Source organism: Thunnus albacares, chromosome 17 (genome assembly GCF_914725855.1).
Source record: "Thunnus albacares chromosome 17, fThuAlb1.1, whole genome shotgun sequence".
Taxonomy (NCBI): Eukaryota; Metazoa; Chordata; class Actinopteri; order Scombriformes; family Scombridae; genus Thunnus; species Thunnus albacares.
Genome location: NC_058122.1, coordinates 8,027,918 through 8,040,520, shown reverse-complemented (window position 1 = coordinate 8,040,520; position 12,603 = coordinate 8,027,918). Strand labels below are relative to the sequence as shown.

General features: G+C 41.0%; 1 protein-coding gene across 1 annotated transcript; it reads right to left on the bottom strand.

Annotated features, from left to right (window-relative positions):
- Nucleotides 1–70: 70 nt before the first annotated feature.
- LOC122967667 (casein kinase I) lies at nt 71–11,972 on the bottom strand. Its single transcript, XM_044332432.1, has 11 exons — nt 11,699–11,972; nt 8,746–8,836; nt 8,415–8,525; nt 7,940–8,088; nt 7,085–7,313; nt 4,449–4,619; nt 4,066–4,214; nt 3,728–3,923; nt 3,425–3,564; nt 2,046–2,114; nt 71–1,949 (listed from the first exon to the last, which is right to left on the bottom strand). The coding sequence occupies exons 2-10, from the start codon at nt 8,819–8,821 to the stop codon at nt 2,082–2,084; spliced, it is 1,254 nt and encodes a 417-aa protein (XP_044188367.1). The 5' UTR covers nt 8,822–8,836; nt 11,699–11,972; the 3' UTR covers nt 71–1,949; nt 2,046–2,081.
- Nucleotides 11,973–12,603: the final 631 nt, after the last annotated feature.

Below are 12,603 nucleotides of genomic sequence, written 5' to 3'. Positions count from 1 at the left end.
CAAACACACCAGCTTCAAATCATCTACAGCAGGAAGCATAAGATGCGCAATAACCAGGTCAGCAAAAAGGTGTGAGCAACGTTATTCGTTTTTATTACTTCATAAAATATACACAAATACTGTTGTAAATAAAGTGTGTTAAAGAACTGTACAAGATATCAGTACACAATACATAAAGTGAAATTCCCATCACCTCAACCTCTTCTATACCATCCCCATCACAACAGTTACTATGCCACTGGGTCATGGTGGCCTGTACAAAGGTAATTACACACAGTACACCACTATTTACACATCCCTGCGTTTAAATCAGTTATGTTTTCTTCTGAATGACATCATCAAGGTTGCTGGAGGTTAAAAACCAAATGTGACATCAAACTATTAGCATATCATTTTTGCAGAGGGAATTTTGAAAGCCCTGTGTATTATATGAGGTGGTCAGACAGTCTTTAAAGTATAAGAAGGGAAGAGCAAAGGGACAGGCAAAAAAAAACTTTACAAACAAGCTACTTCTAATAAGTTACAAGAAGAGGAATCCAAAATAAGAGCATTAAGGAGAGAAAGTTATTTCAGACATAAAAATTAGTTTAACATAAATAGACAGAACAGAGAAAAAACAATCTGCATACAAACTAAAAATGAATCTTTTATTCTTAGCAGGGATTCACTGTATCACACACATTCTCTCACACACAAAATGTTGGATGACCCAGCTGGCAAAGCAACAGCAGCCCATCCCTCTATTTAGTACTTTAAATACCTAAAATTCTGAACCCAACCCCAATTTATGTCATTAGTATGCATTTTTCTACTTTACACCTTAAAACAAATAACCACATTTTGGCTTTACATCGAAATAAAAAATATTTACAGTGAAGTAAACATTAAAAAAAAAAAAAAAAAAAAATCATTGGATGCCCCCATCCCCCTAAGACCCATCCCTAACAGAGCCTGCCCACTCCCCTATGACCTCCAATAACAAAAAGAATAAAAAAGGTAACATTAAGAACTATCATAAAAATTGCAGCCGCTATTTGTTAGTCAAAACGGGCAGCTATGGTCTCTGGTCAAATACACTGATAATTTCCTGAGGAGCTTCCCTCAAGACTTGGAGTGTGTCTTTGCAATATCTATGGTCATTCTTCACCTTACCCCACTTACTTACATTAAAACCAGAGAAAACACGCAAGTCAAGACAGGCAAAGAAAGGGGTGTGGTGGATGTTTTTGGTGGCTAAGTTTTGAGGGACAGTAAATCATCACAACATGGATGAAGGGCAAGCAAGCACCAACGGTTACTTCAACAGAAACATTACTCTAAAAAAACAGCTAAAACATAACTTACTCATCCTTTCAACCTTACCTTTCTTTTTGTACACTACCCTCTCACCTACCTCTTCCCCATTTCTTCATCTTTTAGCTGTTATTTCTCTCTCAAAAAAAGCAAAGAAATGAAACTCATAACAAGCGCCAATTAAAAGGTTTTCCTCATATAAGACTGAAAAGACGACATTCACTCAAAAGTTGTTCTGCAGTGTTAAAACGGAAAGATAAATCTTTACTAAGCCTAAATGAAAAAGGAAGTTGAGCTTCGACGAGAAACATGCGTGTGCCTCAGATACCTTTTTGCTTCTTTAATGCAGTTCTTCACATTTGTCAGACAGAGGGTTATTGTGGGAATGTTTTTAGGAGGAGGGGGGGAGCAGTTATAAGCAACCATGGGGTAATAATGGTGCAGCACTGTCATTCGTTTGCTTTTTGTAGTGAGGTGGTGGTGATCCAGGGTTTAGCAAAGAGGGTTCATGAAAGAGTGGATGTTGGATACAGTCATGTACATCCCTGGATCCTTTACTGTCCAAAAGATCCATGTGTCCATTGGCAATGATCTTTTCATGAGACAAGGTAAAAATGAAGGAAAATAAACCGGAGCGATGAATATACCTTGCAGCCCTGTAACAACAAGTGGATTGTTAGTCATTTGAGAAGGCAATGTATTGGTGAGTAGAGTATTTCTGCAGTCGGCGTGTGAGTGAAACTAGACCTCACCTGTCAAGTTTCATGTGCATGCAGAGCCAAACAGTTCTACTTCCCCATGTGCTCAAATGGCACGCTGACCTGCAAAAGAACCAGAATATACAATCAGAGGAGGATCGAGAAGTCTAGATGTCACTCACTCACACACACATCCCCCTATAAGAAGCAATATCACACATCCATACAGTTCCCAGGACACATTTTGTCATGATAACGACGGTCGCCCAATAGTAATATTGTTCTGACAACTTTGACTGCGCATCACAAACTTGTTGCTAAGGATGCTGAATCTGTGGTGTTTAAGCCTTGAGGTAACGTGCAAACACATCAAACTCTCAAACTGGGTTAAAGCAGAGAGCAATCCTACAGAAAAACAAGACAGAAAGTAATACATTAATTGTAAAACTCCCAAAGATAATAATCTCCTTTTTTGTTGTTTCCCCTGAAACAACCAGCAGGGCCAACTAGTGGTTTCCTGCCACATCAACTTATTTGTTAGATGGTGAGATTTTTGCAACAGTATCCAAGTGCATTTACTATAGTATTGTGTTGAATTACAATTATGATGTATATGTACTTTACTTGAGTATTTCCATTTATTTTATTAAAGTTATTACATTTACCAAATATGTAATAAATGTACATTTCTACTCCACTTCTACCAAGAGGGATTCAGTCAGATTCAGTGTATTTCAGGGGGAAACATTGTACATGCTACTCTACTACATTTTTCTGACAGCTTGTTACTCTGCAGATTCAGATTTTTCACGCAAAATATATGATCAGTAATAAAATGTGGCTTTATTACAGATTAAACTATCTAGATATTTAAAATGAACACCTTGAAGAGACTTGAAGTAAATCTAAGTGGATTTGTTTGATAATACTTCTGTGCTTTTATGCAAGTCAACATCTTTTAATAAAGGACTTTCACTTGTAACATTAACACACAGTTACTTAGATGAGCACTCCACCAATTTAGCCCTGCACTCCTATAAAATTGTCTTGATGGTCAGATTTTTTTTGTTCAGACTTGTGATCTTTAGCCTCACCTGACACCAACTCAACTGACATAACTTGAGGAAATTTATCAGATTTAATGAAGCTCCCTCTGGAGCCACAAAAGGTTATATACAACCTTTTTCCACATATGCAGTCTTACTTCCCAACACCTGTAAGCAGACTGTGTGTAAACTCGGTGGAGTCCCCTTTTAAGTATTTCAGTTTTTTAGATGTCCTGCCGTATGCAAAATGTTAAACCAGTGGATAATTCTGTTGTAACATAACATTTGCATTGGCCAATCCAAATTTATTCTCACAAATTTCCATTTTTTCCCCACTAACACAGTGTGTGTCACCTGGCTGACCAAAGGAGGTGTTTGTTTTCTCACCTGTGATGTGGAAATTCTGGATTGGTCATGACGGGCTGTGAGGTCAGAGGACGATACGTTGGCAGGAGCCCCACGGTGGAGCCGCATGCTCACCTTCCTCTCCCTCTCTGCGCGAGAAATTGCACGAGGCGACGTGTTCCCTGAAATAATGTGTAAAATTTAGAACTGAACGCAATTTATTTGGATATTCAGGAAGAAAATATTCTAGTATCGGTATGGTATTATTTTAAGTTTAAGAGGGGAACTAATTTTACTATAACTCAACTTCTATTTGACACTTTGGCAATTTTGCATAACACTTACCAGACTGCTGGACCCGTGAGGCAGGGTTAGAGATGGCCTGCTCTGGCCCGTTCCTGACTCTGTTGGCAGGCCCAGGGTTGGGACCTGGGGGGATGCCCCGTGTTGCAGATCCCCTGGGGGCTCCACCAATCCGCTCATCCCTCTCATCTCCCGCCCTCCTCTCTCGATCCCCATCTTCGGCTGTCCGACTGGCACCCTGATAGACAAGATCTTTAAATTAACTATATTGTATTGAAAGCTGTCTGGAAGCAAGATTTTTGAGTGCTGTGATGAAAGAGTAAAGTGGCACCAAAACATCAGTAAACTACTTCAGTTAGAAACACTTCATGTCAACTCACAAATTTGAGCATATTCCAGTCAAAGACATAATCATAGGAGAAGCCCTGTCGGTGGAAAAGATTCCTGAAGAGCTGTCGTAGGTAAGAGTAGTCTGGCTTGTCGTCAAAACGGAGCGAACGGCAAAAATTCAGGTATGTGGAGAACTCAGCTGTAGGGGAATAAACAACAAGAGAATCAGTCATGCGAGGAGCAAATCAAAATGCAAACAAGTCTGTCAGTAAGCGTCACACAAAATCATTGAATGAGTGATGACCTTTTTGTGATTAGATAACATTTGCATTGTTGGTGTTCAATTCCATACTGATAAAACTATCACTGCAGGTAATTTCAGAAATACAGGTGCACCCCAAAACACAGAGGCATCCATAGCAACATCACTTACAAGGGTATCCTTTGCAAAGAACCTCGATGGGGGTGGACATTTTCTTCTCACTGATGCGTTCATACTTCTGTCTTTTGGTAGCAGCCTTGAGGCCCTGCCAGGGTAAAGATCCCAGGTTGAAGTACATGAGGACATAGCCGAGAGACTCCAGGTCATCACGTCTTGACTGTTCTGTGGACAGAGAGTTAAAGTGCATTTTAGAGTGAGTGAGAAAGCTGAGAGATGTCTGCTTAGTGCTGAGGACTTTTTACCACAGAACCTGTTTACAGTTTTTGAAATAAGAAACTTCTGACTTCTTCAGTCACCTGTGACTTTATCATTTGTGTTGATTACAGGCAACTAATAGGCCAATAAAAGTTAGCGCATGCAGTCAAGAAATTAAAGATGACATCTCTTAGGACAAAAGGTCCTGCGCTTTGAAGCAATGTTACATAGTAGTGATCTTCAAGTTGGGAATACGTCACAACTCAGCCAAACAACTAATTTTCACCACAACTTCAGTTGGAAAACTGAGAGAAAGATGGAGGTAACTGGTTGGGTCATAGTGTGCAGGGCTGCTTATCTATTTTACTGAGTATCTGCGGGTCTGTTACAGATACATACAGTATGTGTGGAGGATAAATGGTAATATAATGTGAGGTAATCTTTTAGCATGTTGCTGATTTCCCTGACATGATAACCAACAAAATAAGGTATTCATGAGGTTCTTCTTACTGAGAAACCTGTGAAGCAGGTTAATCAGACAACACTTGAAAGTGTGGTTCTTCCTTTTCTTTAGAGGCAATAAAATGACTTCCTGAACCATGTGTTTATATATGCTTTACAAAGTGGAAGTGAGGTAAGGAAATCACAACATACACTAACCGCCAATACTGATTGGTAAGTTTCACATTGAAAATATATAGCCTTTATTGTCCTCTTCACATTTTAGCCTTTATTGTCTGATTAATATTATTGTTTATTGTATCATATCGGCCACAACAAACAAATAATTATCGTCTATTGTTATCAGCCCTGAAATTCCATATCGGTACACCTCTATTTACGTTTGTCCCTCCAGTCCATATATAAGTCAATTACATCTAACCAGAATACATCAGAGATATATAACCTATTGGGGCTGCAACTGTTCAGCTAGTGGTTAGTCATAAAAAGTGCTCTGCAGAATGTATTTGAGCTCATTACACTAAAATGACATTTTCCATCCCAAGCGGCATTTCCTTTTTCTCTCATGAGCCCTCTCCCCTCACAGCCTCTGTGTGATCTGATAAGGTGGGTATAAACAAAGAGACTGATACAGATAGGAGGAGCATCCAAAATGAAACAGGGGGACAAGGGGAGGAGAGGCAGGGTGTCAACGATGAACATCAGTTTATGGAATGCAGAGCTAGAATTGGTAGTTTCCTGGCTGAAAAATGTTAGGCCCCAGTAAGAACTCAAGACCATTATTACGTTCTGACACAGACACAAGGGCGCAGTGAAAAGGGATGTGACTGATTAAAAAAAAGATTCCCAAGACAACTTATGACAATCTGGAAAATCCAGCATACAATGAAGTGTATTACACCTCCAGGCAAAGCATGAGTGTCATAAACAGGAGATGAAATCATAAGCCAGCTCTGATGAATCACACTTTACATGGTATTTGGAGGCAGGATTACACAGAATTTTCGTAAACCAGAGGACTAAGGCCGTGTTCACGCCTATCATTCATTTGAATGAAAAGTCAAAACGCAGGGTCATCCAGAAAAAAGTTGAACCAGGCTCAACTTTTTCTGCAACACAACATGGTGTCATCTGGCAAGGCACTGGGTTGGCCTATCATACACATGCTAGTGCATATTCCTGGTGGATTCATTTGTAAAGCATGTTTGTAAGTATTGCTACTGCTTACCTCTCAACTGGCATGACAATAGATAAAACAGTTGCCATGGTGGTAACTTTCCAGAGTTTTAAAAAGCTGTCTTTATAAACCATTTTACAGTGTGTTGGCATCTGATAAGCCCTCACATTCACAGATCTGTTACTAAACCGGACTTCTTGGGTCATATTTAACGTTGCTACATTAAGCAACATGCCCCCACCAACCTAGCACCCTGCATTAATTAAACTCAGTTGTTTTCGGTCTAAATCCCTACTAATGCTGCCTATTGTTTAGGACCACACTATGAATACTCCACACACTCCATGGACACCAGGTAACCGTGAGACAGCAAATAGTTCAAATGGATTGAAAATATTACATTTATTATTGACAGTTTTATAGGGAAAAGAGGCAAGATGGGCCTGACATGTAAAAGCTCTGGACTGGACTGAACACAATTTACTTTGCTGCATTTCTGTCTGCTTTAGTCAGGATTATCCACACTTTCAAATGCTTGAACCTCCCTACCATAGCAGTAATATATAGAATGTAAAAATACATCAATCACTTCAACTATAATAGAGTCTTTCTAGAAAACATTGTGGGGCTATAACAGAACTGCCTGGAGCAGTGCTGCTTTTTGAGAGTCTAACCAATACTCTGCCTTACAAATAACTAATCTGGCACTGGTTCTTGAGACTTATACACAATAGCCTTAATCAAAAAACAGTAAGTATGTCAGGTTTGTGTGTATACTCTGAGTGTTCCTTACCAATTCCAAGATGTGTGTTGATGGAGGCGTAGCGAGCTGTGCCAGTCAGGTTCTTGTTCTCCCTGTAAGGGATGTGCTGGTGTGTGCGGGCATCACGGTACTTTTTGGCCAGGCCAAAGTCAATGATGTACACCAGGTTACCCTTCTTGCCAAGGCCCATTAGGAAGTTGTCAGGCTTCACATCCCGATGGATGAAATTCTTGGAGTGGATGTACTCGATGCGACTTATCTAAAAGAGGACAGGTGAGACAAAGAGTGGTGACACTGTCAGGCTCTGCAGCACACAACATAAAATACTTTGGTACAAAGTAAAGCTTTAGTCACTGAGCTGTAGTAGGTGCACTCAAAACATCAATATCTAGACAAAACTAAAGGCGTAAAGGAGAACAAGGGAGGACGACAAGATATATGAAGACAGGACACAGAAAGGTGATAACTCCCGGCTGTAAGTCGAGAGTCAAACATCTATATAGAGGACTGACACAGCAACTTGGCTACAGTTAGAACAAAAGGTGAGATGAGTTGTGCTTGAGAGAGCCGTCTATGAAATGAAATATCTAGGCCAGCACAGTCTAAGAAGAGGCCAGAATTACAAAGTACACTGAGTGCACAAGAGTAGTGAAGACCAAAACATCTATAATCTTTAAAGAAGCCTTGGGGGAATCATGTGCAATGTTTATATATAGAGCGTGCACAAACAAATTAAAGTCAAGTAGGTCATGCATATGACCTAGTGGGATCATAAATATTCTTTCTATGAAATCTATTTGTAAACAGATCTATTTCACATAGTGACATCTTATCTGAGGAGACTTGGAAACTGTCTCAATTTGAACATGAGGGTTTGATTTGTACCATTTGGTCTGCCAATAGCAGGACGGTCTTTAGGCTGAACTTCCGGGAGCAAAAGTTGAAAAGGTCCTCCAGACTGGGACCAAGCAGCTCCATTACCATCACGTTGTAGTCTCCCTCGGCACCACACCATTTTATCGATGGAATACCCACTAGAATACACACATCAACACAGTCAGCATGAAGTCTGTTCAACTTGTTTTCACTGGCACACCTACTATGATGATTGTAATGTTTTTACACTTAAACAAAAAAAGCAATTCCTGGAAATGCGTTTACTCATCTCTGTAGTTTTCTATCATAACAATTTGAAAATTACTGAAAGTCATTCATATTTTGTTTAAAATAATTCATTGTACATCTTGCCAGCAGGTTTACTGGGGCATCTGTATCTATAATATTGCCAGAGACAGAACATTTGATAAAGAATGTGTTGAAAAATCTTGCCAAGCGTGTCAAAGCTGTATTCACTCCTTACCTCCTCCTTGCATCATCTTGTAGAACTTGCTTTCAATGTGCAGCTGTGGATGTTTGGTCTTCACACATTCCAGCTTGATGGCTACTTCCTCACCAGTGGCAATGTTGGCACCTGAAGAGAGACACAAAAATACAACCACAACTGTAAGAGCCATGGCAATCGCACCACTACCAGGCAAATGATGGATGAATGTGAAGGAAAAATCAGGTTCAGCGCCCAGATGAGGGGGGGGGAAATTAATGGTACGGAATGAAAAGAGAGACTGTGAGACACATGGAAAGTTGGGTTAGGCATGCAACTGAAAAACAAAACAGCGTCCGTTTCCACTTACCAAGGTAAATGTCTCCAAAGGAACCACTCCCTATCTTTCGCCCGAGCCGGTACTTGTTCCCCACTCTCAGCTCCATGGTTGCGAGTCGTCACTGTCATCAATAGATAACACAGAGATGATTAGAAGACTGTAAAGGACATGTAACACCAGGCCACCTTGTCTGTGTCTCTCTCACCACCAACACTGAAAAATTATAGGATGAGCTACTGTGCATCTGAACTGAACATCACATTGGTGTATTTCCTCCACTCTGACCAAGTGGTAGAACAAGGGAGGGTATCCACAGGAGTCAGTCAGCTTCTCACATGATGATCGTCAATCCTAGACACACCGACCTGAGCATGTGAGAGTTTGTGTGAGAACATAGCCTGAGCAGAGCTAGTTGATCAGCAAACAGCTGTCTGGCCTCCAGCAACACACGATTAGATTTGTAGGGTGGTTGGGAGAGGAGGGGGGGGGGATTCAGTGAGATCAGCAAAAGCAGGGAAGGGAGGAGAAAGAAATACAGCAAAATGAGGGCTAGACAGAAACGCCAGTTGCCATTTGGACAAGAAGTGGAGCAGTATCAACTGCTGCATGAGTACTAAGATTTGGCACACATAAGGAAATGAAGTGCATTTTCTGGGCTGAACTGCACGTGATGCTGGACCAAGATCATCATTTATTTAGTACTCCCTCTACCACGCCACATTGTGCAGCCACTGCGAAAGCAAGACTAAGCTCTCCACTGTTCTGTGCCGACACTGCCAAGGGAGGGAAGGCATGAGCAGCCGAGGAGCGCTGGCTGGCTTTATCTGTGTCATGGCCCTCAGACAATTCTGTGCAATAAACTTCAGAAAGCAAAGTGCTGCAGAGAATGTATCTGTGCAGGGCATTAATTTATCCAAGAGATTTGCTTCCTCACCACCAATCTGGGAACACTATGTAAACAAACTGTGCCCTTCATAGCAACTGTGGACCCTCGTTCCAAATGTAGCACTGCTGCAACTTCAAAAAACACACTTCCAGTCAGGCTCTGAGCTTTCAAATGAGTTCATGTCATCTGCCCTAACCACAATTCAACAAGGCAATACATGAAATAGACCGTATCAGCTTTACTGATTCCTGTGGTGCACCATGAAGAGTGGCCTTAATCCACACATGCCCTATAGAAAACATGAAATTGTCTCATGACAACTCAGAAATTGCACGACAAAGCATTCTCAGACAACCTCAGTTTCATGGGCTTGCCAACTCAAGCAAGCTGAAGAGTCATCAATTCTGCAGGACTAGTGCTGTACAGTCAGTGCTCCATCCAGATCTCCCTGGATCGCACAGTAAATGATCCCAGAGGTTACTTTGTAAGTGGGACAAAAAGAGTTGCGGACACCAATCCTGTTCCAAAACTACTTAAAACGGTGATGATAGCTGACATACTATCATTTTGGATCATCTGAGCCTTGTTAAATGATTCAAACTCAAAACCACTTGCACTGTACTGTCCCCATTTCAAGTGAAAACGTCAACTGACCCAACATACTACACATAAGATGCAGGCCCCAGACCTCCTTGTCAACCGTGGCTGATGGGAGGAGAACCTGCCATAGTAGAGGTGATGGAGGCAGATGGATTTGGGTTAATAAAGGGTTAGGTTTCATTATACCAAAAGGGTGTCTCATGTGCTGCAGCCACAGACCCACATTAATCACAAGGCTACACAGTAAGTGCCATTGATTAATTACTTGGTACAGGATCAGTGACAACACAGTTTTAAATCGCACACTGGTTCACTGCATGTTGAAGACTGTGTCCATATGGTTATCCTTTGAATATATGTGTTCATTTTAAACTTTTACACAGTATGTGTCTTTGCAAGTTACTGCAAAAACAGATAACATGTACAATGAGTAGCAACTGGAAAGCGTTATTTAATGTTTCCAAAGATGGCCTGTGTGTGAAGCAAGTGGAATTAGCCCATCACATTGCACTGGGATAAGTATCATGTGCTATTATGGTAGTAATCTTCTGCGGGACAGTGGATTGGTTAAGATGCTGCAGCACATACCTGCTGGTTAGAAGAGTGGTAGAGGTAGTTGTGGAGGTGGGGGTGTCCTGAGAAGGTGTTATACTTTGATTAAATTATTTATATGTATCATCGTGATCCCCTAAATCCCAAGTGTGAAATAGTTTTAAATTCCTTGATACGTAGAAAGTATCCCTACATGGACGTAGCAAAATAAGTCCTGTGTACAGCAATAAAAAAAAATGTCAAGACCCAAAGCCAGAGGATTTCACAATCACATGAAAAACAGAGCAGTGCTACGCCTCTCATACTCATGCAGCTGTCACTCTACAGTTAACTCGTGTGTTACAGACTCGACACAAACTGCAAGCATCAAAATAACCCCAACTTCCTCAATTGTAGGCGAATCATTTTGTTTTTGTTTAACGGTAATGGCAGCTACATGTCTGTTTACTGGTTTCAATTTGATGAGAAGCAACTCAGTTGTGATTAACGTTACAAGGGCAAAATATTTGCTACAATATTAAAATAAATTATACATAATACAAATCTGCGAACAGCTAACAATGATATTTTACCCGTGAATTTAATTTGCAGACGCTTTAAGTAACGTTAGTAAAAATACCAACCGCAGGCACTGACGTTAGTTAACTGTTAGCTACTAAGAGTAAGCTAGTAGATTTACGTTAACCAAACCGTGATACGTAACGTTACTGCACCAGTAATATGCTCGAAATTGAAGGAAGCTGTAAATGTTATCGCACTTCGCCACATTTTGTTTCTTACTTATAACCGCACCCATGTATGTACTGGACTAGCCTGTGTAGATAGCCATCCTTACTACTCGCCCCCTCCCCCTCTCCTGTTAAGCCGTGACTACGAGACTCTGATTCGGCCGAATCAGGCCCCTTTTCCCCCTCGGTTTCTCCGGTTCCCCGACCCGCCACTCACCCGATATTGGGTTCGTATGAGAGCTGGTTCGGTGGAGATTCTGTTCTGATGGTTGTCAGTCGGATAGGGGCCTGGGCAGAGGAGGATGGGAGCGGATTCTGGCGACTCTCATTCCCCCAGCTCTTAGCTCTGTCGTCGGTTGCACTCCCTGTTGATAGTCCCTGAGAAGCTCCAGCGGCACGAGCGAGCGGCCGTTCTCCACTCGAGTCTGTCTCCCCCTCTCGTTACTTAACAACGTGCCTGTTCACAACGTCGATGATGTCATCCTCTGGATGTCAGGGCACACGTCACACATTACTGCTCCGTCCTCCATAAATTTGACCATTCATTAATTATTCTGTTTTCTACGGTTGTTGATTTTCACACTGCAATGTATTCAGAGTGAATCTGGTTGTGCCTATTATGCCAACAGTAACATACGCACCATGTTATAATGCCAGTGAATGACAATAAGTAATAATTGTATTTTCCCACATGTTATCAATTAAGTCCATCCATCACTTTTCTGTCATTTTGGTGGCCTGCTGTACACACTTAAATCTATTATGATCAATGTACTCAACCTGCATATCAGTGTACATTTGCCACAAAATGTCAGAGAATTCCCTGAACTCTTCAACAAAATTATTGGTCTATAATAGCGTTTCTGTGAACAACAGTATGTCCAGTTAACACACTCGTAATTGCATCAGAGGGAGTAAATCATTTCATACAGTAAGCAGTGGCTTACTGTAGGATGACGTGGGTATTAAATAGGATTGGTTTGTGGATAGTAATGAGAGGGTGACAGATGGACGAGCTCGCTTGTTTCCCTGTCTTGTCTTTAATGTCATTTCTTTGCCATATTCAACAATGTAACATGTACAAGACAGCATTATTAATTAATAGATAAGGGACAGTTTAAA